The sequence below is a fragment of the Apis florea genome, unplaced genomic scaffold (assembly GCF_048593485.1).
Source record: "Apis florea isolate Af1SG1 unplaced genomic scaffold, ASM4859348v1 contig_2274_pilon, whole genome shotgun sequence".
NCBI classification, from domain to species: Eukaryota; Metazoa; Arthropoda; class Insecta; order Hymenoptera; family Apidae; genus Apis; species Apis florea.
Genome location: NW_028256550.1, coordinates 2,019,491 through 2,043,571, shown reverse-complemented (window position 1 = coordinate 2,043,571; position 24,081 = coordinate 2,019,491). Strand labels below are relative to the sequence as shown.

General features: G+C 35.7%; 2 protein-coding genes, 1 long non-coding RNA gene and 2 other non-coding genes across 5 annotated transcripts in view; 4 read left to right on the top strand and 1 right to left on the bottom strand.

The window, feature by feature from the left end:
- The window catches only part of Kdm3 (Lysine demethylase 3), a 247,992-nt gene extending 236,209 nt beyond the window's left edge, over positions 1 to 11,783 (top strand). The window contains 8 exon segments of the mRNA XM_086903087.1: positions 9 to 2,210; positions 4,330 to 4,552; positions 5,083 to 5,492; positions 5,571 to 5,772; positions 6,214 to 6,362; positions 6,575 to 8,009; positions 8,107 to 8,362; positions 8,464 to 11,783. Coding sequence (XP_086759213.1) covers positions 9 to 2,210; positions 4,330 to 4,552; positions 5,083 to 5,492; positions 5,571 to 5,772; positions 6,214 to 6,362; positions 6,575 to 8,009; positions 8,107 to 8,362; positions 8,464 to 8,776 — 5,190 coding nt within the window. The 3' untranslated portion in view covers positions 8,777 to 11,783.
- Positions 4,923 to 5,006, top strand: LOC147658357 (small nucleolar RNA SNORD36). The gene has a single exon (XR_015290694.1). It is a non-coding gene; the product is annotated as a small nucleolar RNA SNORD36 (small nucleolar RNA).
- Positions 6,417 to 6,498, top strand: LOC116414688 (small nucleolar RNA SNORD36). Its single transcript, XR_004225239.1, has one exon. It is a non-coding gene; the product is annotated as a small nucleolar RNA SNORD36 (small nucleolar RNA).
- Positions 11,784 to 12,507: 724 nt separating the features above from the next.
- Ptpmeg2 (Protein tyrosine phosphatase Meg2) lies at positions 12,508 to 23,978 on the top strand. The gene is made up of 10 exons (XM_003695298.4): positions 12,508 to 12,826; positions 13,922 to 14,155; positions 14,238 to 14,327; positions 14,531 to 14,671; positions 17,684 to 17,947; positions 18,034 to 18,422; positions 18,521 to 18,760; positions 18,847 to 18,997; positions 19,088 to 19,295; positions 19,406 to 23,978. The coding sequence occupies exons 1-10, from the start codon at positions 12,794 to 12,796 to the stop codon at positions 19,633 to 19,635; spliced, it is 1,980 nt and encodes a 659-aa protein (XP_003695346.1). The 5' UTR covers positions 12,508 to 12,793; the 3' UTR covers positions 19,636 to 23,978.
- LOC147658356 (uncharacterized) lies at positions 14,523 to 16,000 on the bottom strand. Its single transcript, XR_015290684.1, has 3 exons — positions 15,676 to 16,000; positions 15,153 to 15,596; positions 14,523 to 15,080 (listed from the first exon to the last, which is right to left on the bottom strand). It is a non-coding gene; the product is annotated as an uncharacterized LOC147658356 (long non-coding RNA).
- Positions 23,979 to 24,081: the final 103 nt, after the last annotated feature.

Genomic DNA, 24,081 nt, shown 5'->3' with positions numbered 1-24,081 from the left:
CCCCCCAGGTGTCTCGACCCTCGAGCGTGCCCGGCAAAGTCGATTACCCACCGCCGCCAGCGCACTCGAGAACCTCCAAGTCGTCGCTTCCCGTCACCAGCCTCCACGAGAAACCACCGCCGGTGGTCGGCCCCTCGCACAGCTCCCTGCCCAAGGTGGAGCCGAACGTTGGCCTGTTCAGTTACTCGACGTATCAGCCGCAGTCGTCGTACATGCACGACATCAAGGTGAAGAGCGCCGAGGTGGTGGGACAACCGCACAAGTCGTTGCCGAGCAAGAGCGGGCTGGCCGGGGGCCTCGAGAGGGATCACCACGGGCGGGAAGTTCTGCAGAATCCTCCGTCCCTGTTGCCCGATCACAAGAGCTCGGTGATAGTGAAGAACGAGGGTAGGGAGTTGCCGAAGGTGGCCGCGACTCAGCAACACTCGTCGAGCCCGAAGATCATGCCGTATCTGAACGTGCAGTCCGTGCCACCGCAACACAAACCGTACGAGTACAGGAGCCCGACGCAGAGCCCCCACCACCTGCACCACCTGGACGGTCTGCAGACAGCGAAGAGCATACCTCAAAGTCATCACAGAAGCAGTAGCAGCGGGTCCACGACCACCACCCAGTTACCCAGCCCCCACGGGCATCCACCGCACTCGCACAATCGGCAGTCGCCCCACGCCCAGCATCCCCATCAGCCGCCGCACCCGTCGCCGCCCGAGCCCCGTTATCTGACCAGGCCCGAGCCTGGCCTGCCCTACGCTACTGCCAAGTCCTCGTATCCGTACCCGCATCCGCATCCGCCCACGGCATCGCCGACCTCGCATTACGCCACGCCGGCCGGCTCGAAGCCGAAAGTCAGCAGCCCGGCGCCGCCACACATCTACGGGAAACCGAATTCCGGGATCATGACCGGGACCCCGGTGTGCAGGGCCTCCGAGCCGGCGGTCGCCGCCCCGATACCTCTCACCTCGAAGGCCGGTAGCTCGCCTTACCAGCAAGTGCCTCACCACCACGGGGCCCCGCCTCCACCCCTGCCACCGCCCGCGCACAGCAGGTCCATCTACGACTCGAGGGGATACACGAGCTCGATGCCGGCCGCCAAACTGCCGCCGCCCCCCCTCCACGGCTCCCCGCCGACCGCTGCTTCGGCGCCGCTCTCCAGGCCCATCGCGCATCCCGCCCATCACACGAGCCCCCACCAACAGCCCGGGGGCCAGACGGTGCAGCACGCGCAGCCGCAGTTGAACGCCTCCTTCCAGACGCAACCGCTCGATCTCGGGATCGAGAGATCGGGCTCGCCCAAGAGGAAAGCGCCGACCCCCTCGTTGACCGAGAATTCCGGCCAACCGGTCTCCCTGGAGGTGTGCAAGAAACGGAGGACCGAGGAACCGCAGCCGTTGTCCCTTCAATGCGTAGGCCCGCCTGTGCTGTCGAGAGCGAGCGAGCCGAGCCCGTTGATCGCCTCGGCCGCCACCTCGATCACGACCGTGGTCAACACGACGGTGGCGCTGTTGGCCCAGTCCAACAGCCAAACGACGGGGCAACAGGAGCGCACCGTGGCGGCGGTCAGCCCAACTCCTCGAACGGCGAGCGGGGATGGATCCGTGAGACCGGCCAGCGCGGGGAGCGTCAGCTCCTTGAATCCAACGGTCAGCGCGGCGCCTAGCCCCGCGCCCATACCCAGCCCAGCGCCCTCTACGGCGCCGAGTCCGGCGCCCAGCGCGCCTGGCACGCCTGCCAAAGCCAACCCAAGCGGCGGCACGGTCGACAGCGAGAAATCGAACAGCCCTGCCCCGAGGCCGCCGAGCAGCACCAGTTACCCGGTTCACAAGTTGAAGAAGGCCTGGCTGCAAAGGCATTCCGGCGAGGACGGGACCGAGGACACGACCGGGGTTGTGGGCAGCGGATCGTGCGTCACCTTGCCCATGAATATCTCCCAAGCGCCCTCGCAGCCGTTGAACAGCAAAGAGCGCGACACCTCGAACGTTTCCGGCAACACGACCACCACCTGTTTGCCCAGCGCCGTCAATTCCATACACAATATCGGCAGCATGGCGGTGAACAGTATAAACAAGAGCAAAGTTACCGCGAAAAGCAGCCGTAAATCGGCGAACAAAGAATCGTTAAACGGGCACGCGACGGACACGAAAACGTTACAAGAAGATTCTTCTAGCAGCGACCCGGAACGGAAGTCGCCGCCCAAAAGGAAGCCACCCAAGGTATCTATATGGATCGTATCTATCGTGTTTATTCCTCTTCCTCTTCCTCTGGCCGCGAATGCTTCCCATCCATCGTTTGGAAAATCTGTTGTCTTATTATTCTCGCCTATTATATCATCTTGCATGCTCTCTGCAATAGGTAGATCGTGTTCCGAGTATAATCGCACACTTTATCTTACGTGTTTAAAGTCATCATGATTTTTCAGATATTTGCGTTAATTTGACATAAAGAAAAAATATATTTTGAATAAAAATTATTCGGTAGTTTGGCGGCAATTTATAATAAATGGAAAAAAAATTCAAATTTATTATTATTATCAATATTATTGTTACACTGTTCTAATGTATACCATAAATGAGATTAGTAGAATCTAGAATAAGTATATGTACTGTTTACATTTAAATAGACAGCTCATTCACGATAAATTGTATATATATTTTATTTACGTATGAATATGAATAAGGAAACTTGTTTTTTTCATTAAATTATTATAGATTTCTAAAATGAGAATCATTGTATAATAAATCATTGAATTCGTTACTTCAGCAGGTATAATGCTTATCAAGTTACTTAAGATAATCAATATAACTTCCACTTTTATTGAATGTAAAGTTTTTTTAAAAAATTTTTGCTAATTGTATTTCTATTATCATTGAAATATTGAATAACTTTCGTTGAAAAAATTTTTCATCAAATTAACATAAGTATTTGAAAAATTGTGATGAACCGTTATAAAAAGGTATTGTTTTTTATTTATTTATTTATTTTGATTGTATGTAGATTTATTATTGCATTATTAATAACGATTTTATCAGTATTTTATCAGTACTACATAATTAAGCATGTACGTAACCATAATATAATACGTATGCAGTAAAAAAAAATTATATTAATATTAGGTAAAAATTATTTTGAATAACAAATAAGATAGAAAACAATAAAGTAAATTCAATTTATATAAACTAGATATAATTAAAATTAATTTATTTTTAACGATTTTAACGATTTTTTTGTTTTTCGAATTATTCGTCATTCATACGTAGATCTTGTAATGACAAAAATTTCATTTTTCTTCTTCTTTTTTTTGATTAAGTCTTTAAAAATCACAAAGAAATTATAACTTTTTATAATCATATAGATTTATATATGCAAAAATTATATTTTTAGTTAGTATTAATGTATAAAAATGTATCGTATTTTACCATATTATAATTACGGAAATAAGTTATAATAAATTTTAAACGTCGCGTTAGATTTTCATCGTTTTAACTACATTTTAACATCTCTACTATGAAGTATCAACTGTCATTTGTTTTCCTTAAAGTAAACTTTAAATATAAATCAAATAAACAAAACGAATGACGAATAACGAATAATGAATAATAGCATGATCGAATAACGAACAATCGATTAAAATTTTATTTATTATTTATTGTTAGTAGAATAAAAAAAAAATTTATAAAAAAATAATATTTAATACTTATACGAGTTTACTATTCAAACGTTCTATATTTGAATATCCCGCCTCTGTCGGCGCCATTTTGATAACATTATCTGCAAACATAAGCCACAAGTAGGAAAGCAACTTGACTCGTATATTATTTTCATACAAGTGTTTCTACTTTAATACGTATATATGTGTCTAAAGTACAATCATCGATTATTCGAAATGAATAATTCTCAATGGACAAGAGTGGTAAAGTGTTAAAGTTTATCTCGATGCGTAGTTCGTAAATAAGAAAACTTAACCTTACTTTTTATATATATATATATACAAAAACGAATGTTTAAATTCTTTCAAATTTGTTCAATCTTCGATGAACAACAAATGACTTTACGATTTATGAAAAAGAAAAGAATGTAATCGTTAATTTTTTCTTTCTTTTTTGGTTCTTTTTATTAATGCGTTGTGAAATCGTTCGAATCATTGCATGTTCGACGTAAAATTGATTTGCTTTTATTAGGAATCCATAACCACGAATGATATAATTTCAATATCGAGGATGTGTGCGCGTTTTCACGCACGCGTGTGTATTATATTAGTTTTGTAGTTTTTGGCAGTAGTTTCGACAAGAGCATGAACTTCCTGACTACTTAATAATCTGTGCCCTGTGGTAGGTAAAACGAAAGAAGGGCGCAGCACGGAGGCAGCAAACGACCGCGGAAGATCAGCGGAGGCGAAAAGAAGATAAACAAGGCGGAGGAGCTGGTGTAGGCAGTGAATCTAGTAACGAGAGCGAAGCTGGTTCTGCCAGTGATACAAGTGAACAGTTGGGTTCCATTCAACCTACATCGAGGGTGCGACATACCACGGCCAATTCCAACAATTCCTCGGGAAACGGTTAGTTGACGTAGCTTCTTGTAAATGGACTTCCCATCAGGTGAACTAACTATTCACTTGCAGGGTAAGTGATCCGCGTTCCATGATTATACACTTACTCGTCTCTATAGAGCTATGTGGGAACCCGAGAAATTCAGGAGTATATTCTCAAAAGGTTATGTACTTCTGTTTAATCTAAAATTGTTTCTATAAATGTCCACTTACTTTCTAAACTTCCTGATACTCTTTAGGTTTCTCTAAGCTCTTATAAATCCCGTCTCGCACACTTACCCTGTCTCGATGTTGAATAAAGTGTACAAGTTCTCTTCTTTCATGTAGTTTGACGCAATTTATTACGAGAAAAAAAAAAAAAAGTAAAAAGAACAAAAAAAGAAAGATGATGAGATCAATTCAAAGATTGACATGTGTCTATGAGATATCGATAATATAACGAGCTTTTTAACACTGAGTTATGTTACTAACTGTATAATTGGTTTTAAATAAATGTTTTTACGTTTTTTTTTAAAAATATCGAATTGTTTGTTCGACAGGAAATAATAAGGAACCCAGGAAACGAGGTAGAAGACCAAAGACTACGAAAGGTAATGAACTAGGTGGAGAAGATCAGCAACCTCGTCAAAAGAAAGAACGTAGAGACGATAGTGCGAGCGGTGGTAACAGTGGGCCAGGTGGAAGTGGTGGTAGAGGTGATCCCTTTCGTAGACCACCGATATCGCAATTGAAAAAAACTGGTGATAGTTGGCTGCAAGACGGCGCTTGTTTCGAAGTAGCTCCAAAATTGGCTAAATGTCGTGAGTGCAGATGGACACCGCACCAGCGCTCCAAAAATCTTCCTCAAAATATTTTCTGCAGATTTTATGCATTCCGTAGATTACGGTACACGAAAAACGGACAATTGGCGATAGCAGGATTTAGCGATCCTCACAAAGATGCATCTGAGGTAAATATTCCAAGATATTTCTAATTATCGCCTTTCAACTTCAACATATTTCTAATATTCGCCTTTTTCATGTTATAGGTAGATCTTCGATTATGGTTACCAGGAAAAGAAAGTTCGGATAGCAAGAAAGACGAAAAGCCTGACAAGAACGACAAAGAGAAGGGAGACAAAGAAGATCTAGATTTGGAAATGGCTCACAGATTACTTCGTCAAGTTGGAGATCAGTTTTGTGATCTTTTGCATCAAGAAAAGGATGCTCTTCAACAACACATGGCAGAAGGTAAATTTTATTTTAGAATTGAATTTGGAAACTTCTAGGAGATAATTATTTGATCATGTTAAAGTAATAAAATAAAAATCGTTTAGATCTATGTTTATATACATTTTCACGCATGTTTTCATATCGATGTTAAATGAGTTATGTGTTGTACGTTATAAAATTTATGTGCAAAATTTTAACGAGAATAAGTTCAAAAAAGGGAAAAAGAAAGAAAGAAAATGAAAAGAATAAATATAAGTCGATTTTAGCAGCATGTAATCTACATTCGTACATCGTTTCTCTTGCTTTTGTGTATATTAAATTATTCCGTTCAATATTAATATTTATTTCGAAACTTATATATAAGCATGTAATTAAACGTAAACGAAGTTGCTTTTGGTTTATTTCCTTTGTTCGCATGATTTAACGCTTTGCGTATCGATTGTTTCTTCACCTTGACAGCAAGTTCGGGACTTGTAGACGGAACAGTCGCTTGGAAGAGAGTGGTCCAAGGTGTCCGGGAGATGTGCGACGTCTGTGAAACGACCTTGTTTAATTACCACTGGGCTTGCGGAAAATGTGGCTTCGTCGTGTGCATCGATTGTTACAAAGTAAGAATATCTCTTATATTTTTCATAAATTTACTCATTTCGTAATATAATTAATATAATATGATGATAAATAATTCTTTGAAATTCACGTGATATGTACAATTGTAAAATATCGAGCTTTTTAACACTGATAAAATACCGCAATCATTTTGAATATAAAAATTTATACCTTTATTCACAAAGATTTAACAAAACGATTTAAATATTATTAGGGACGCAAGAATGGAACGATCAAGATATGGGGAGAAAGCGGAAAGGATAGAGACGATTTTTCATGGCTTTTATGTACAAATAGACAAGTGCACGAACCTGAGCGACTTATGCTTACACAAATTATTGCTGGCGACAGCCTGATACGTCTTGGTCAACGATTGCACGAATGCCGTGCTGAATGGGGAATACCCCAACATTGTGGTTGTTCGCTGGTCGTTCAAACTCCTGCCAATGAATATTTGCGAAACATGATAAAAGGCGATTCGGTGCCGGTTTTGAACGGTAACGTTAAGCAGGAAATTAAAGAAGAAAAGAAAGTAAACGAGTCGAATGGATCATCGGAGAATAAAACGAATGGAGAAGATAAAAATTCGCCGTTGAACTGGCTGGCAGATGTAGCTTTACAGAATCAAGATAAAAACGAAAGTGCTTCTAGTTCAGATTCCGATGAAGATCGGGATGGTAATTATTCGACATTGAGAGAATTGCTTATCCGACCGTCCCACAAATCAAATGGTAGTGGTTCCAGATCAAATTCACCGACCAATAATTCCGGTAATGTTAACGTTACCTCCGGAAACAATGCCCAAAACAACGTCACAAAGTCTGGGAAAAAGTCGAAAATGGACACATTGGACGAAGTCATATCCAGCGTCATAGAGCACAGTGTGAAGAAGGAGAGAGAGGATGAGTTGGACGATGAGAAACCGAGAGAGCTTAAGCATTTCGTCAGAAGATACAAATGGACACAGAAGGGAAGAGAACCATTGCCCATCCGGATCATGACGCTCACGGAAAGCAAGAGTCTTTACCCGGATGTACCACATTCTTGGCTCTGTGATGGAAAATTGCTCAGGTTAAACGATCCGAACAATCCAAACAATTACAGAATATTTCAAGATCAATGGAAACGTGGGCAACCGGTCATCGTGTCAGATGTTGCAAAGTTGTTAGACATGAGTCTCTGGCATCCAGACTCGTTCGCCAGAGACTTTGGCGACGAGAAGAACGATTTGATAAATTGCATGACCGGAAATTTGGTGCCGAATCAACCGATGCGTAAATTCTGGGAAGGATTTGAACATTTCTCGAAGAGGTTAAAGGACGAGAGAGGAAATCCGATGTTGTTAAAATTAAAGGACTGGCCTCCTGGTGAAGATTTTGCGGAACTGTTGCCATCGAGATTCGCGGATTTGATGAAAGTTCTGCCGTTGTCGGAGTACACCCATCGAAACGGAAGACTGAACTTGGCCAGTCGTTTACCCGACTGTTTCGTGAGACCAGATTTAGGGCCCAAAATGTACAATGCTTATGGATCGGCTCTTCATCCAAACAAAGGCACCACTAATCTACATCTAGATATTTCTGATGCAGTTAATGTCATGGTTTACGTGGGTATCCCAAAAGATGCCGATAACGACGAACACGTCAAAGGTATTTATCATTGTATCATATATATTTTTTTTCTGATTTGTAGTGTAAATTTTTCATTTCGAAAACTTTTTTAAACGAATGTATTTACGTATTACAGAAGCATTACGAGCAATAGATGAAGCCGGCTGTGATATCTTGACACGCCGACGTGTTCGCGAACGGGGAGAAGCACCGGGTGCGTTGTGGCACATTTATGCAGCTCGAGATGCTGATAAAATCAGAGATCTGTTGAACGCTGTTGCTTTGGAACGTGGAGCTCGTTTGGAACCTCATCACGATCCAATCCATGATCAAAGTTGTTATCTCGATGGACCTTTGCGAGAACGGTTGTACCGCGAATACGGCGTCGAAGGGTAAGTTTTATATATTTCCTTTTACATTTCTTGTTTCGCATGTTTTTGAAATTCTTTTGTAGAAATAAAAATATATATATTTCTTTTTTTATTTGTTGCAGATATGCTATTGTACAGTGCCTAGGCGATGCAGTATTCGTGCCAGCTGGTGCGCCACATCAAGTCCGTAATCTTCACAATTGTATAAAGGTAGCCGAAGATTTCGTATCTCCAGAAAATGTGTCGCATTGCTTCCATCTAACGCAAGAGTTCCGTGCATTATCCGACACGCACACGAATCACGAAGACAAATTGCAGATCAAGAATATAATTTATCATGCCGTGAAAGATTCTTTGGCCGTATTGAGCAACGTGAAGGAAGAAACTCTTAACAAGTTGAAGTCGAATAACGAGATAAAAAAGGAGGAGACGTAGCCCTAGGCCCCCTATCGCGGTCGCAAGAACCGTTGATCTTTCTTTGACTAAAGTCTCGCTATATCAGTGAGTGCCCAATCTGTTACCTGGTCGTATATCGCTTTCCCGAGTACCATATGTCGGGATCGATTCGAAACGACAGGATGGATTTAATCTTAAGATGCTCCGGAACCTGTATCGAGGTGCAAGAATTTGTTGTGATATTTGACGAGTAACTCGAAACGTTTGATTTTTTGGTATTGGCTGAGCCAATGAGATTATCCGTTGTTTCATTTCAATTTCCTTTTGCGTATAGTTTTTCTTTCTCTCGAGCAACGTGTGCTCGCCGACATGAAGTCTGCGAGTTTTTTTTTTTTTTTTTTTTTTTTTTCATTGAGGATTTATGGAGAATTGATGACGCTAAACGCGCACTGCGTCCATTATCATTGTGATACCAGGAGGAGAACTTTGGATCATACATTATTTGTAATTACTTATATCGTGCCTGTATTCAATACATACTGTCTATATTATATAAATGTAGATAATGGATTACTGTGTAATGAATTCTTACTAGCAACTATTGAAAGGATCGTCTAGAGGTACCTTTGTGCAATTAGATGTCGATTAAATTGTTAGTTGGATCAGTGATACTTGTCGATCCGCGTTACGTGCTCTCGTGATCTGGTGCTTTTTTGGTATCGATTTAATTAAAAAACAAACAAGCCGTTTGCTAAATGGCCGATATATATTTTCTTGCTACGTTCTTGTGTTCAGCGCGGCAATGAGCATAAGAGGAAAACACTGCCTAAGCTGTTCACATCGGTCCAGTTTAACGGATAAGGTGACTGGATCTTTGCGCGTAAAGTACATTAATGCAATATACGTGATAACCGCAGTTCGGCTTCCTCGAATATATATATATATATATACATACATATATATATACGTTTCTTCGATTTGTCTTTCTTCTTTGAAAAATATATCGGCTATACCGAGCAAAGTTTGTTCGAAGGTTTGTATGATCATTGTCGTTTAAATTACGGCATCAGAACAAAAATAACAATAGTTGTAAACAAATATTTCGATATATTATCTTCATGGGATAAAAGATCGATTATAGGAATATAGATTGTCAAAATCTATTGAATTTAATGTTTTTTATAGATTGGATTAACGTTGTGTGGCCCAGTGATAACCCAGTAAGAGTAATGAGTAAGAGAGGAACAAAGTAAGACAGAAAAGTGAAAAGAATAATTAAAAAAAAGAAAAAAAAAAAGAAAAAAAATAAGAAACTGTTATTTTTGTCGAATCACGCGAACCGTCTATCCAATAGAGCAGCAGCGATATTCTAATTGTATTTGTAATTAATATCGATAATTATGGTAACATTATTTAATGCAAAGTAATAAAGCTGTAACGATTTTTGAAGTGCCAATGTTGAACGACGTGGACATTTTCGCGTGTTTACACGTTTGTGTATAGGTAGACAAGAAAGAAAAAAGAAACAAAGAAAAGAGATGGACGAAAGAACACAGATTAGTCATGCAGAATTCACAGATGAGAGGCCGAGTTCCTATCATTTAACTTTCCTCATATAGAACAAACCGCTGCTATTCACGGTATGTTGCGCGATGTCTGAATTCTTGAAAGCCATTACCGTCCTCGTCCATTGTATGTTTCACAATGACGTTTCTCACATATTCACAACTAAAAAAAAATACCATCATAGTTGTATGTTTATGAACCAGTCGTAATTTCAATGATAAACGGAAAAAAGGAAAAAAAAAAAAAACAGGAAGAAAAAGAAAAAGAATAAGGTAGAAAAAAAGAGAAGAGGAAGGCAACAGCTTTCGAGGACAGACGCATGCAATTTAGCGTTTCGCGCCCTTGGTGCGCTTATCGATCGTCTGATATTCACTACGGCTAGTAATCTTGAGACCGATATGTAAGCAACAACAAACGAAGAACAAGGAAAAACAAATCACTGGAATCCTGAAATCCGCAATTTCTTTGATCTCAACATTCGTCTAGCATACAACGACTTGATTAAAATAATATTTAACGAGTAAATTTTTAAATATCTTAGTGTCGATAAGTAACGTTAATATTACGGAAATTATAACAAAAAAAAAAAATACCCTTATTATTCACAAACGACGATAATGGTAATTGATAATTGAGATGATACCGACGATGTATAAAGTTATAGAGAAAAAGAAAAAAAAAACATACTCTGTGTATTATTGCTGCAACAAAGCTATTATTCGTTCTCTTGCTACGTGTATGTAAATACATTTATACATACTTATATGTATACATATACATATATAAATACGAAAAAATTAGACTTAAGAGATACACACTCCATGAATATGGATAAAAAAAATACACTTTACAGACGTAGGTAGATAGTTTATTATACCATTATTATTATTATTATTATTATTATTAATTATTATGATTATGATTATCATTATTACGATTAATTATTACGAAAAATACCGATATTTAAATGTTGCTAATACGTGGCGAAAAAAACACGACTACGAGCGTCTAGTGTATAAATGAGAATTATTCGACAGATTGTTTGTGTGTTATATGAATGCGTGTACGTTTTTTTGAGCGAAATTTCGGAAGAATGCTCGAGAGAGTGAGCGAGCGAGAGAGAGAGAAAGAAAGAAGGGGCCGTGTATTGGGGGCGGAGTGGAATGGATGAGACAATTGTACAGCCCTTTAAACTCCTATAAAATATCCACCCCCAAAGTCCTACACTACCCCACCACCGGTCGCCCCCAGTCATAGCAATTATGAACCGCGGGCCGGCAGGTCTGAGTATAATTTTTTGTACTGTGTAAATGTAAGAACATACGTTTGAATAAGAAAAATGTTTATATTACAAAAAAAAACAGTGCGTATATTTATTGGTTATAACTTTTACTTCCCGTGTTATCAATCAAATCTATAAGTATGTGGCTTCGTTTTTCCAAGTTTGAATAAACGTTTGAAACTTGATCTTATTACAAAACTTGTTGCATCTACCAGTCACGATAACTTGTTGCTTATTGGCAAAGACTCGACAGCGATTTCTCCGGTGAAATCAACGTAATATCTATGTTAAAATAATTATTATCTTTTTGACATTTTCTGATTTCTTTAAATTAAATTGTAATTCAATAATTTAAATTAGATTTTTATTGAATAATTAAGAAATTTTGAATTAACAATTACTCTAATAGCCAAATTATTAAGCATTAAATCCTTGTAATCTACATAACGGATGAACCATTCTTTTGATAATAAAAAGACTTTGTTGATCAAATATATTATTTCGCTTTATTGTCAGAGTTCGATAAAGCATTACAGTTTTCCTGGAGAAAGATAATGAATATTCTACTACTATACAATTTTACAAAGGAATTTCAAAAGTATTGGCATAAACTTTGCTACAACTCTTTGAAAGCATATTAATATATACGTGCCTGGTATTTGAGCGCGCGCATTGAAACACGTACCAATACGTGTTCAGATTATAATATACTAACAACGATTCTGCTTCCGTTCCAAAACACACCTGGCTTGTTTCCGGCGTTGAATTTGCACGAAATCCTATAAGACTCGAAGAGACTTTTGACGTTGAGCTATACTCGATCCTAATGATAGCATATCCGGCGTGAGAAGGATAGACTTACCGATAAAGTATGGTACAAATCTATAGTTAATGTATAGTGTGGTACAGTGTCGCTTACACACTCACGCTTTCAAGATGGCGCTCAACTTGTGGAGAGAAAGACGATCGAGCGTCTGAACGGTTCAGAGCGGGTTTGCTATAGCTACGTCAAGCGTCGGACAATGAACAAGTACCGGACCGATCCATTTATTTTTATCGTTGTTTTGACCAGTCAATTATAAAGATAGTGTTGTGCGTTTAGTGCAAAAACAAAATGTGTAGCTATACACAGGGGATTGTTAGGCTAAAATCGAAAATAAGTACGTGCTAGTGCTCATTCCTCAGTTATGTCAATGTGTTAAGTCAAAATGGCAGCCACGTTAACTGTCGAGCAAGAACAGGTAAGCGATTTGATCCATCTTTTAATCGGAATATATTTCTCTCAGAAAATTGTTTTAATTGATATTCCCAACGTCGCGAAACAATCGATTACGATTTCCCTTTTGCTTCAATCTCCATATCATATACATGTTTACAAGCGCGTAATATAAACATTCATTCTCATTTTCTCTATCTCTTATCCTTTCAATCTTTTCAACGAATTTCAACGGAAATGACAAGAGGATAAATGTATTCTTATTCGATAAATCAGCAAGAATATTTCTCATTGAGTTTCAACAATGATTATCCTATTCAACGTTATTTGCGTTAAATGAGCAAGATAGATAGATTCGCGTGAGCGTATTAAGCCTTAATCATCAATGTTTGTGCAACTAGATATTGTCATCGCAAGACTGATGCTTTATTCATTTGTTAATTATACTTTTTGAATGAGTGTATTATTTTACTCTACATGAATAATTCAAGATTTTAAGTAATTTTTGTACAAAAATTTTATACACTATGATATTTAACATTGAATGATATGCGGTTAATAAATAAACAATTTTTATAACTTTTAAAGATCGTAATGTAAAGAAAAAAAATATTTTTCTTGTTTTAAAAAGAAAGAAGCAAGCAAAATACGTGGAAGAAATATGACGAAACATTAATAATTGAGTTATTTTTAAATTATTACTTAATGAAATTTTATTGAAGTATTGATTCATGATATTAAATTTCTTGACCCTGGAACGAACCTATCCATTTACCGCACCGGTCCCCGACAAGCGTACTATGGCGGAAGTTGCCGGTGGGTAGGTAGTCGGGCACCGGAAGTTATATCGGTACCCAGGGCATGTACACAAATCATTGACGAATGACTGTTACACGTTTCGATAAATATATAATATATATATTATATCGAGTGTTTTTTTAAATTAATCGAATGGTCATTTTCATTTTATTGTGGTTTTACTCATATTAATAGTTTCTCATTGGAACGTGCAAAAAAATTAAAAAAGAAAAAGCAATTTACGATTTCGAAAAAACATTATCAAATTTTATGTCGTGCAATAGATTTTTGCAATTGGATTTAACAAATATAATATTTTCAGGCTACGAAAGAATTTATAGAAGCAGTTAATAAATGTCGGGCTGGAAGGAGAGCTGGTCCAGTATCATGGAGTACAGCTGTAAAATTTTTGACAGCAAGGAAATTTGAAGTCGCAAGAGCACTAGCGTTATATGAACAGCATGAAGCCACCAGAAGAAGAGAGGGTCTTGCACTTTTATATCCTACTCAGGAACCTTTGCTCACTGAATTACGCACAGGAAAATTTACAGTTTTAGTAAGTTATTTAATTAATAATGAAAATACCAATGGTCTTGCGTTAATGAAGTGTTCGTGATCATTCATAAAAAATATTCTAGCCTTCACGGGATGCTACAGGGGCAGCCATAGCTATTTTTACAGCACATTTACACCTTCCACAAAATACCACTCATCAAACAACGTTACAAGTTAGTATATCTATTTCTGTATACGTATTTTCTATATCATGACATTCTATAATTACTAAATATATATAACATATTCATTATAATCAATAAATTATTAAAAAGAAAAAATAAAAAAAGACTCTTATTAATCATAATAAGATATGATATTTCTTTTAATTAAGCATATTCCTTCCAATAATGGAATTTTATCTGTGTCATTACAGGGCGTTGTATATCAATTAGACGCAGCTCTAGAAAGTGTAGAAACTCAAAAACACGGTCTGGTTTTTATTTATGACATGTCGGATAGCAAATATCAGAATTTCGATTATGATCTATCCCAAAAGATTCTCACCCTCCTAAAGGTAAGTGTTACATGTGAGCAATTTTTTAGATACAATTTGTATATTATATATTAATTCATTTAATTTTCGGAACGAGAGAAAATAATATTAAAATAATGAAACATTCATTAAATTTAAGTCAGATATTATAAACACACATGTTAAATTTTGAATAAATAAATATGTTACATTTGTCAGAAACTTTATACTCCCGCGACACAAATTTACCATTCTCGATATTTACCTTTGTCATTCACAAATCTACATGATTAGAGTTGACAGAGATCCGAGAAACAAAGAGCTTTGTTAGTAGGAACGGATAGTTTCGAATGTAGGCCATTATCTTTACACAGGAAATTTAATCAACATCTTTGGCTTTTATTCGTACCACGGACGAAATCAGATCGCGTAATATACGCGTGTTGTCATTCTGCAAAAAGATTAGTGCAGTATAGACAAATGTGTAACGTTACACTATTAAAAATATACATAGTATACATACTTTAAATATAGTTGGATTTTCGTTAAATGTTGATTTTCTTTTTTTTTTTTTTTAATTTTGACAATATGATAAAATATATGGCTTAAAATTCCGATTATATAATATTGAGCAATAAGCACATAAGTAATTTTCAAGCGTCTGGCAGTAGAGTGTATATAGAGAAGGGTGCATCTCAAAGAATAGGGAAGCTTAAGGGGTTGTTAACGCTTCACGAAAACCCACTTGCAATTGCTCAGTGAGCCGCACATTGCGAGCGGAACAAGGGATTTTCAAAGGTTTCGACGGGATGACGCAGTTATAGAATATTTATGAAAATTATTTCTAACAACATTTTTACGTCACTGAATACGAGATAAAAATAATCTTCTATTTGGTCGGTTATTAGTAGGAATAGGAGATAAAGCTAGGAGTTCTATTCTAAAACGCATAACCTATATTGCGAACCTATGTAAAAAAGAAATGATATCAGCTTTCTATTCGACTAACATTGGCAATAATCTTTCATTTTTCTGCTCTATTATACCTGTTTATAGCGTGCAATTGCTGGAACTGGAATTTTTCCAATCAAATTTTCGTCTTGTCAGTCGTTTTGCTAAGTTACGTTCGAATTGCGATGGAAATGGTGTCAACGACGCCCGTTCCGATTTCGTTTCTCCGTTGTAAACGGCAATTGGATTAAAAACGAGAATGAGGTATGCGACGAGGTACGCGAACATTTTGTTTACGTAGCCAAATTTTTGAGTTAAAAATATTCTAAAACGTTATAGTTTTAGCAAATTATTATAGGTTGATAACCCCGGTATACGCAACATAGCTCACATATGTTGTATCTATTTCAATTAATCCTGACCGCTGTCGAAATACTGAACGCAAATGAAACACATCCGGATCCCCAGGTTGAGAAGCACTGACGTAATACGTCATCACATGTAGGATCGCACCTTTGCCGAGGGGAAAAGAAATTCGCGTAAGGGATGCTAGAACGGTGGTAAAAAGAAGGGGTCGTTGGCGCGCATGCGCGTATACGCGGGATAACGTCGCGACGCTCGTGGTCAGTAATCATCGTGACCCCTTTGCGGTATTATCGTGCACAGATCGGAAGAAGTTACAACCTGATTCCGCTGTCGGGTCATTATAATTTCTTTTAACTTTCGTTGTGACGTTCCGTTCGAATTATATCTATCTTTTCCAACACGAAATGTCGTCGAAATAATTGAAATTAGTTGTGTTGTGTTCCTCAAACCGAAGTAGAAAACGGTTATTCTAATTTCACGCTATCGATTGACTGACCGAGTGTCGGCAGTGATTTCGATTTCATCGATTCGACGACGCTGGATATGTCCTAGTGATTAATCAAATTTCAAGTTGATCGAATGTTCTCGATTTATCATTACATCGGCATTTATTTCGTTTACAAGATAATTTATGTTCTATATTCCATCGTTTGATCGTTTAACGAGCTCGTGTCATCAATGCCCGATAAAATATTTGCTTGTCGTGCATCTTTTCTCAACATACGGTAAATGAAAATTCTAATTTATTGATTGGTTATCCGAAGTCTATTTATTAACCAAATATATCCTTGTAATTCTATTAATCCTGATCTAATCTGATATGATATTTAATGATAAAATATCTTAATGATAAATATTTTAATATCTTGTGAAGATAATTTATAATGAATTCGAAATGATTTCAAATTGTACATTCTTTTTCTTCGTGTTTTCGCGGGGTTTCGATGTAATAGGGTTTATGCGCTTAACATCTCAAAGATGTAGTAGTGGTGCTGCTGACGTCGTTACAGTACTTCCGCCCTCTATATACATTACAAAGAACACCGAGGATTAAATTATCGTATTTCTTGCATTTTTAGAGAAACATTTTTTGCATATTGCACATTCCCATTGAGCTCTGATATTCATTGATCACGTACTAACAATTTGCTTGTTCTAATTTGATTTAATTCTGCAATCATTTGACGCAACTTATATGCAGCTTATAAGAAACGGTTTAACGTTAAATTGGATCGAAACTTGTACTACGTAATTCTGTAATTTTCCTTTAAAACGAAATCCCTTTGTGTATTAAACATATATTCAGAGATTGCTTGCAGTTGGCAGTAAACGTTCCTCTTGGTTTATATACCATTCTATTATTGCATCGTCTTGCAAAGGTCAAATTTGAAAGTCGCTCCATTTCGAAAATAAATCATGCAATCATCTTAACCAATTTTTTTTATTATCTTTCATTTTTAATTTTTTTCTTTATATATATATATGTGTGTGTGTGTTTGTGTGAGTGTATATATATATGTGTACATATAAAATCATCATATAAAAATAAACCGCATCTTATAAATTCATCGATTATTCTTGTTTTATGTCTTTTATAATTGTAGTGCTTGCGTGTAATGTACTCATTGATAACCATATGGTTTTTTTATTTTGTAATATTTTATGATTCTATATAAATATTGAATTACGATATTTCTATGAACGTATATATTTAACAAGATATTGTATTTATTTCAGGGTGGTTATCCAGCTAAATTAAAAAAAGTCTTAATAGTGACGGCACCGTTGTGGTTCAAAGCTCCCTTCAAGATCCTTCGATTATTTGTACGCGAAAAATTAAGGGATAGAGTATTCACCGTATCTATTCCTCAATTAACATTACATATCCCACGGGAATCATTACCGCATCGTTTGGGAGGCACATTGGAGATACAGCATGAAGCATGGCTTCTTCATTGTCTTAAATCCATGACAAACAGGGGCGGGGGTGAACTTTGCGAGGTCAGTATCCTATAATACAATATATATATATTATATGTATTGCATCATCAAAGAGAACTATAATAACATAAAATTTTTTATATTAGGTTACCCCCAGAGTGGGTACTCCTCTTTCGCCCACATCGAAAAACCAAACAGTTCATCAAAATCCCAATGGAACTACAGTCAGTAGCTCAACTAGTCCTATAATTGATAAGAACAAAGTGAAAAATGGTATCTCGAATATTGGAGATATTGAGATTACGAATGGTGATGTCTGGATGGGAACCGATGAGGCACCATCTCCAGTTCAGCCTCCGTCCTCAGCTAGTTCAGGTTTTAGCGACGACGACAGCCTTCACGGAGATCTTGGTCTTCAAGCCGTTACTATGGAACAACTCATCGAAGAGATACATTCGAGAGGACGCGCAGGACTCATAGCAGAGTATGCGGAAATTAGGCAAAGACCGCCTGAAGGTTCCTTCAATAATGCCAAGTATATAATGATTGTTCGTTAAGAAATAAAACACAGAAGAATATTTTATGAAGATACAATCAATTTTTTTTTAACAAACAATTCAATATATCTTTCAGATTAAGATCGAATCAATCGAAAAATCGATATACAGATGTACTTTGCTATGATCACAGTAGAGTGTGCCTATCGCAAATAGATGGAGACGCTACATCGGATTATATAAATGCTAATTTTGTTGATGGTTACAAACAGAAAAATGCGTTTATTAGTACCCAAGGTCCGTTGCCAAAAACTTGTGGAGATTTTTGGAGAATGGTTTGGGAACAACAAACGTTGGTTGTCGTTATGACCACAAGGTAAATCGTTTTCTTCGATGTATTTTATTGTTGTTACAATATTCAACAATAGGAAAAATTTTTATAATTTCTGATATATTTTTTAGAGTGGTGGAAAGAGGACGTACGAAATGTGCACAATATTGGGGTCCTGAACCAGGTGATGAAGTACAAGCAGGTGGTTTTACAGTAACTACCCTTGAAGTTGATACAAATCCAGATTATACGATATCAATGCTTCTTCTTACAAATAAAAAGGTATGCTCGATTTAAGTTTCAAGGATAAAAGCTAAAGCGCTCGATGTTTATAAACTTATAATCAATAAATACAACATGCTTTTATTTTAGACTGACGAGGCAAGAGAAGTTTGCCATATGCTATACACGGCATGGCCGGATTATGGAGTTCCACAATCGGCTAGAGCTTTATTACAATTTTTAGCCTTAGTAAGACAACAACAAACTAAGTTACTTGCTAGTAGAGGAGATACATGGGCCGGACATCCGCGAGGACCTCCTATAGTTGTTCATTGCAGTGCCGGTATAGGAAGAACAGGTATTTTGATGAAGAACATAAATAATCATATAATATATCTTGTTTTCAAAAAATAAAAAAATTTCAAAAAATGATAAAAATATTTATACGCTTATATGTTATGTTTATAGGAACATTTTGCACATTAGATATTTGCATATCGCGACTAGAGGATACCGGAACTGTAGACATCCGTGGAACTGTTGAAAAAATTCGAGCGCAGAGGGCCTACAGTATTCAAATGCCAGACCAATATGTATTCTGTCATCGTGCTCTAGCAGAGTACGCGCTTTCCAGGGGAATGCTTAGTTCACAACACCTTGCTATGTTACCTCCAACCATAGAAGAAGATTCTGATTAGATCTCTATTATCATGTACCAGATTGATGTTCTTCCCGAGTATACATAACAATCTCTTACATAGCCTATTTCTAGCTTAAATAACTAAAGGTTATTTTTTGCTATCATCTCCATCGATGTAATATTTCAAATTTCTATTCTTATGTTAGGCTGTATGTTTAGAGAATATGTAAAGAAAGACTAGTTTTTTCAAGGCTAAATGTAAGAACAGAAATTTTTTATTTCTGTTTCTTGGTATTTTGCTCTGTGAATAAACGATTCAATAGTAAGAATAATGACAGTGCAGAAGTATCAATAGAAATGGCTATCCGAGTAAAACAAAGTATAATCGGATGGGCTGATTCTATTTTAACCCTCTCATATGTAAATTTTATTGTACATTTAAAAAGATAACTTATTTAAAATGTGTGAAGTGTGAAACGCCTCACTTTATAAACATTCCATTTGAAAACAATTACTATGTCAATTAAATTAATATATAATGTATACAAGTATGAATTATACTTATATATATATTTCATAGATTTAAAAAATTTTCTTTATATTCTGTATGTTATACATACTGCATAAAAGTATGACATTAAGGTAAAGAATTATTAATTATTACATGCATTATTTATTAGTGTACTATTGTACAGATTAATAAGTTTAATAGTTAAATAATTAATAATATCTTTTCTTTTATATCATTTTTAATCAATGATTAATTTATTATTATTTATACTATTCATGCAATATATATTTTATATATAACTATAATCGTGATTAATTTGCATTCTCTTTTATAATAATTAGCTTTTCGTTTCTGATCATCATTTATAATTTTTTGAAACTTAATGAAATAATTTTCTTTTATATTAAATATTTATGACGAGAAAATAATATATTAGTTGAACTTTGTTTTTTCTATATATGAGTCTTTCAACCTGAAACTCTAAAACTTAAATTACCAAGTACAAAGGATGTAAGAACACGTTGTTACAGAATCTTTATATGAGAGGGTTAAATTAGTAATTGATTTATTGAAAATATAATGAACTTTAAAAAAAAAAAAAAAAAAAAAAAAAAAAGAAAAAGATACAAAGAAGTATGAATGTTGCGGAAAATTACAAACTATGGGAAATATAATTTAAGCGGCCAATTAGTCATTGATATGTAAGATTTAAAAAAAAAAATATATATTACAACATGTTACGACAGCTTTCGCCATACAGGAACTAAGTAATCGACGATTGTATTTAAATAGGCACTTTTTTGGGTAACCAAAGATTATCTTCTACACCGTCTTAAAACATTACAATTGAATCACATATGAATATATGTAGTTGGCTGATATAAAAATTCCCTTACAGGGATTGCTAATCAGGGATCATCGCATAGATTAAAAATATGCCCAATTCTATTAAAAAATTAAAAAGTAAAATTATTAGTAAAATCGTACTAAGTTAAAGTTTTAAAGGAGGCGAATGAACAACTAGTTTACCTCGAGAATCAAACGTGCTTCGTCTTAGCAACGATAGGATTTTTTAAAAACCTTAGTGCAAAGATATCAAGTAAATTCAAAACGTGCTCTTCCACGAAAGCCTTCGTGTATCTGATATGAGAAAAGAAAGAATAATGTGATTTATAATTTAAACTTTAGAATGTTAAGGATCTTTTTAAACCTTTAAACGCTTACGTTTATATCGTCAAGATATCATGAAATGTATATTTTTGATTTCGTACACGTAATACCATTAGTCGATGAATCAGTAAGTTCACACGGTACATTCGAAAATTATTTCAACTTCTCGGCAGCTTTTTCAAAAAAATCTAATCTCATTGATTGAAAAAGACGAGTATTTAAGATAAAGATACATGAAGAAAATATGTGAATGTTGATATAATTTAAGAACGTATCTAAGAACGCTGTTGTAGATGCAAACGCTTTTTAACACGAATTTTTAATATCTACTTGTTAAAAGCAACGCCGAGAAATTTTTTAATTATGTGTTATAAAATGAAGCGTGCTTATGCAGAAGTAATAATAGAAATTCCGTTTAAAATAGTGTTTGCATAGATGTTTTATCTCAGAATTTCTTATAATGCAATTTAAGTATCCTGAATATCGATGTCTATCGATGTCCGATTTATAGCTACTCTGTCTAACCGTCTATTTGTTGAATGTATATTAAATAGTTGCAAGGAAATCATGTAATACTAAATTATTGTTACAAAGGACAATGATATTATAGTGAATTTTTCTTGCGTCTTAAATTTAATGTATAATATGGATTTTAACGGAGACATCGTAAATTTGTTATATGATATGTGATAGCCGTTGAAATTTTTCCGATACGATTTGTAATTTTTGTTCATAAGAACGCTGCCATGTTAGCGTAAATTAATTAATTAATTAATTATTGATTTTTGTTTATTTAAACTTCATTAATCTAGATTAATACCGTTCGATATATTTTGTAATTTATTCAATTTTGCCATAATTAATGCACTAGATAACGCCAATGAACTTCATTGGAGCGAGAATCTTTTTGTCGAGAAACTTTTGCCCAGGATTCCCCAATGCGTGTATTTTATGTACAGTCTGTATATTATGCGCAAAATTTAGCGGATCAAAGTCTAAAATCGGTCAAAGACTTCGATCGAGAAGTCTCGGATCTGTCGATAGTGAATCGGTTGTTAGAAATATATCTTCGAATTTTATATAATGAAAAGCGCTGTTGTACTAAATGCTTAGTCAGATTTAAATAAGTTCGAGTTTTAATCTGTACACGTTCCTCCTACTCTTGGGTTACCTTACAAAGGGCATGTTGTCGGTACAATCATGTTTTATTATTATTATGAGATGTAATATTATTCTTATTATTATTATTATTATTATTATTATTATTATTATTATTATTGCTATTACTACTAAACCACTTTATTATATTATATATTATATTATATTTCTCTAACGTTTGTAATTAGTTCACAATGCCCTTTTATATTATCAACATATTTATTAAAAAGATTATCTTAAAATATTCATACGATGTACATATACGCACATACTATCACAAAGTCTTAAGGTTCACATAAACCTCCATGTTCTCAGGGTTTCACTTTCTAAGAACCTGCTAGTTAAAAATGTAAAGAAAGGAGGAAAAGAGAGTTGCGTAATATCAGTTGTGACGAATCATTAATTTAAGAAAGGCAGGACATTTTTTTAATTGCACCTTTACCTTTCTTCGAGATAAAGATATCCGGGGCATACTTGTAAAGCATACTTTACATCTATTATACACTGTACATTTTTTTACACAAAATGTACATTTTTTTTTTTTCGTTGTTTCTTTGTTTAAATTTTCTCTCCTTTTTTTATTCATTTTCATTTACATGCATAAACGAGTGCAGTCTGCGAATACGGAGGTTTTATCGAGTTTCGATTTTTTTTTTTTTTTTTTTTTTTAAAAACGACGCGAAAAAAAATTTTGATCCTTTATTTTCATCATTTCTCTCTCGCTCTCTTTCTTTCTGATTAAGTGTGGATGTAACGTGTGATTTTATAGTAATTTGTGTGTGACTATTTCATAATATTCTCAGACGTGTATCGGCAAATGGAGATAAATGTGCAAATGAAAACAGATAGAAATGATCAGAGCAGGTACCAAAGTTTTTTTGTAAGACACTCAGATGAGTAATATAATACTCTAAATCCCTTAGAATAATTTTTCTTGCGTATCATTGAAAACTAAGGGTACATATATGTAGATTAAACTAACCGATTCAACAGTATTACAATTCTAATAATATTATATTCTAAACACGATCCTTTTTGTGCGATCAGTATTCTATCTCTCTGCTCTTCGTTCAATTATTCTCATTCCTGTAAAATTTAAGGCCGTTTCGACGATTGTTAATAATTTATCTTAGTCTTATAATTTGTCCCTTTTAAGTTAAGAAATTCCATTGACGATACACATCTTTTCGAAATACTACTGATTATTATATTATTATTATTTATTGATAATCGATTATTCAAGTAAAGATTCACTCAGTTTTTATACGATAAAAGAAAAAAAAAAAGATAGACAATGAAATGGGCGAAAAATTGTAGCAAAGAAGCGATATAAAAAAAAAGAAAGATTATTTTGTGAGTAAATTAAATATGATCCTTGCTGTTTATTATTCAATTATTTCAACCATAAAAAACGTAAAAACGTACTGGGATATTACGAATAACAGAGATTTAAATTAAAAGTGAGAAAGAAAAATTGTAAATACGAATAACGTGACTTTAAAATAACTATCGCACATAAATGTATCTAATAATTATTTAATATATTGCAGACATAAATGGTATATATGTATCTATGTTTTCATCGTTTTTGAAATCCCCACATTCAAATTTCTTATTATTTGAAATTTAAAACAATTATATTTTACAACAGGGTTAGACATATTG

Bases quoted from the DNA above. Each gene is read 5' to 3' on its own strand.
- Ptpmeg2 (XM_003695298.4), top strand. From the start codon at position 12,794: ATGGCAGCCACGTTAACTGTCGAGCAAGAACAG. The intron at 12,827-13,921 runs GTAAGCGATTTG...TAATATTTTCAG, and splicing joins TAACTGTCGAGCAAGAACAG to GCTACGAAAGAATTTATAGA. The intron at 18,998-19,087 runs GTATGCTCGATT...CTTTTATTTTAG, and splicing joins TTCTTCTTACAAATAAAAAG to ACTGACGAGGCAAGAGAAGT.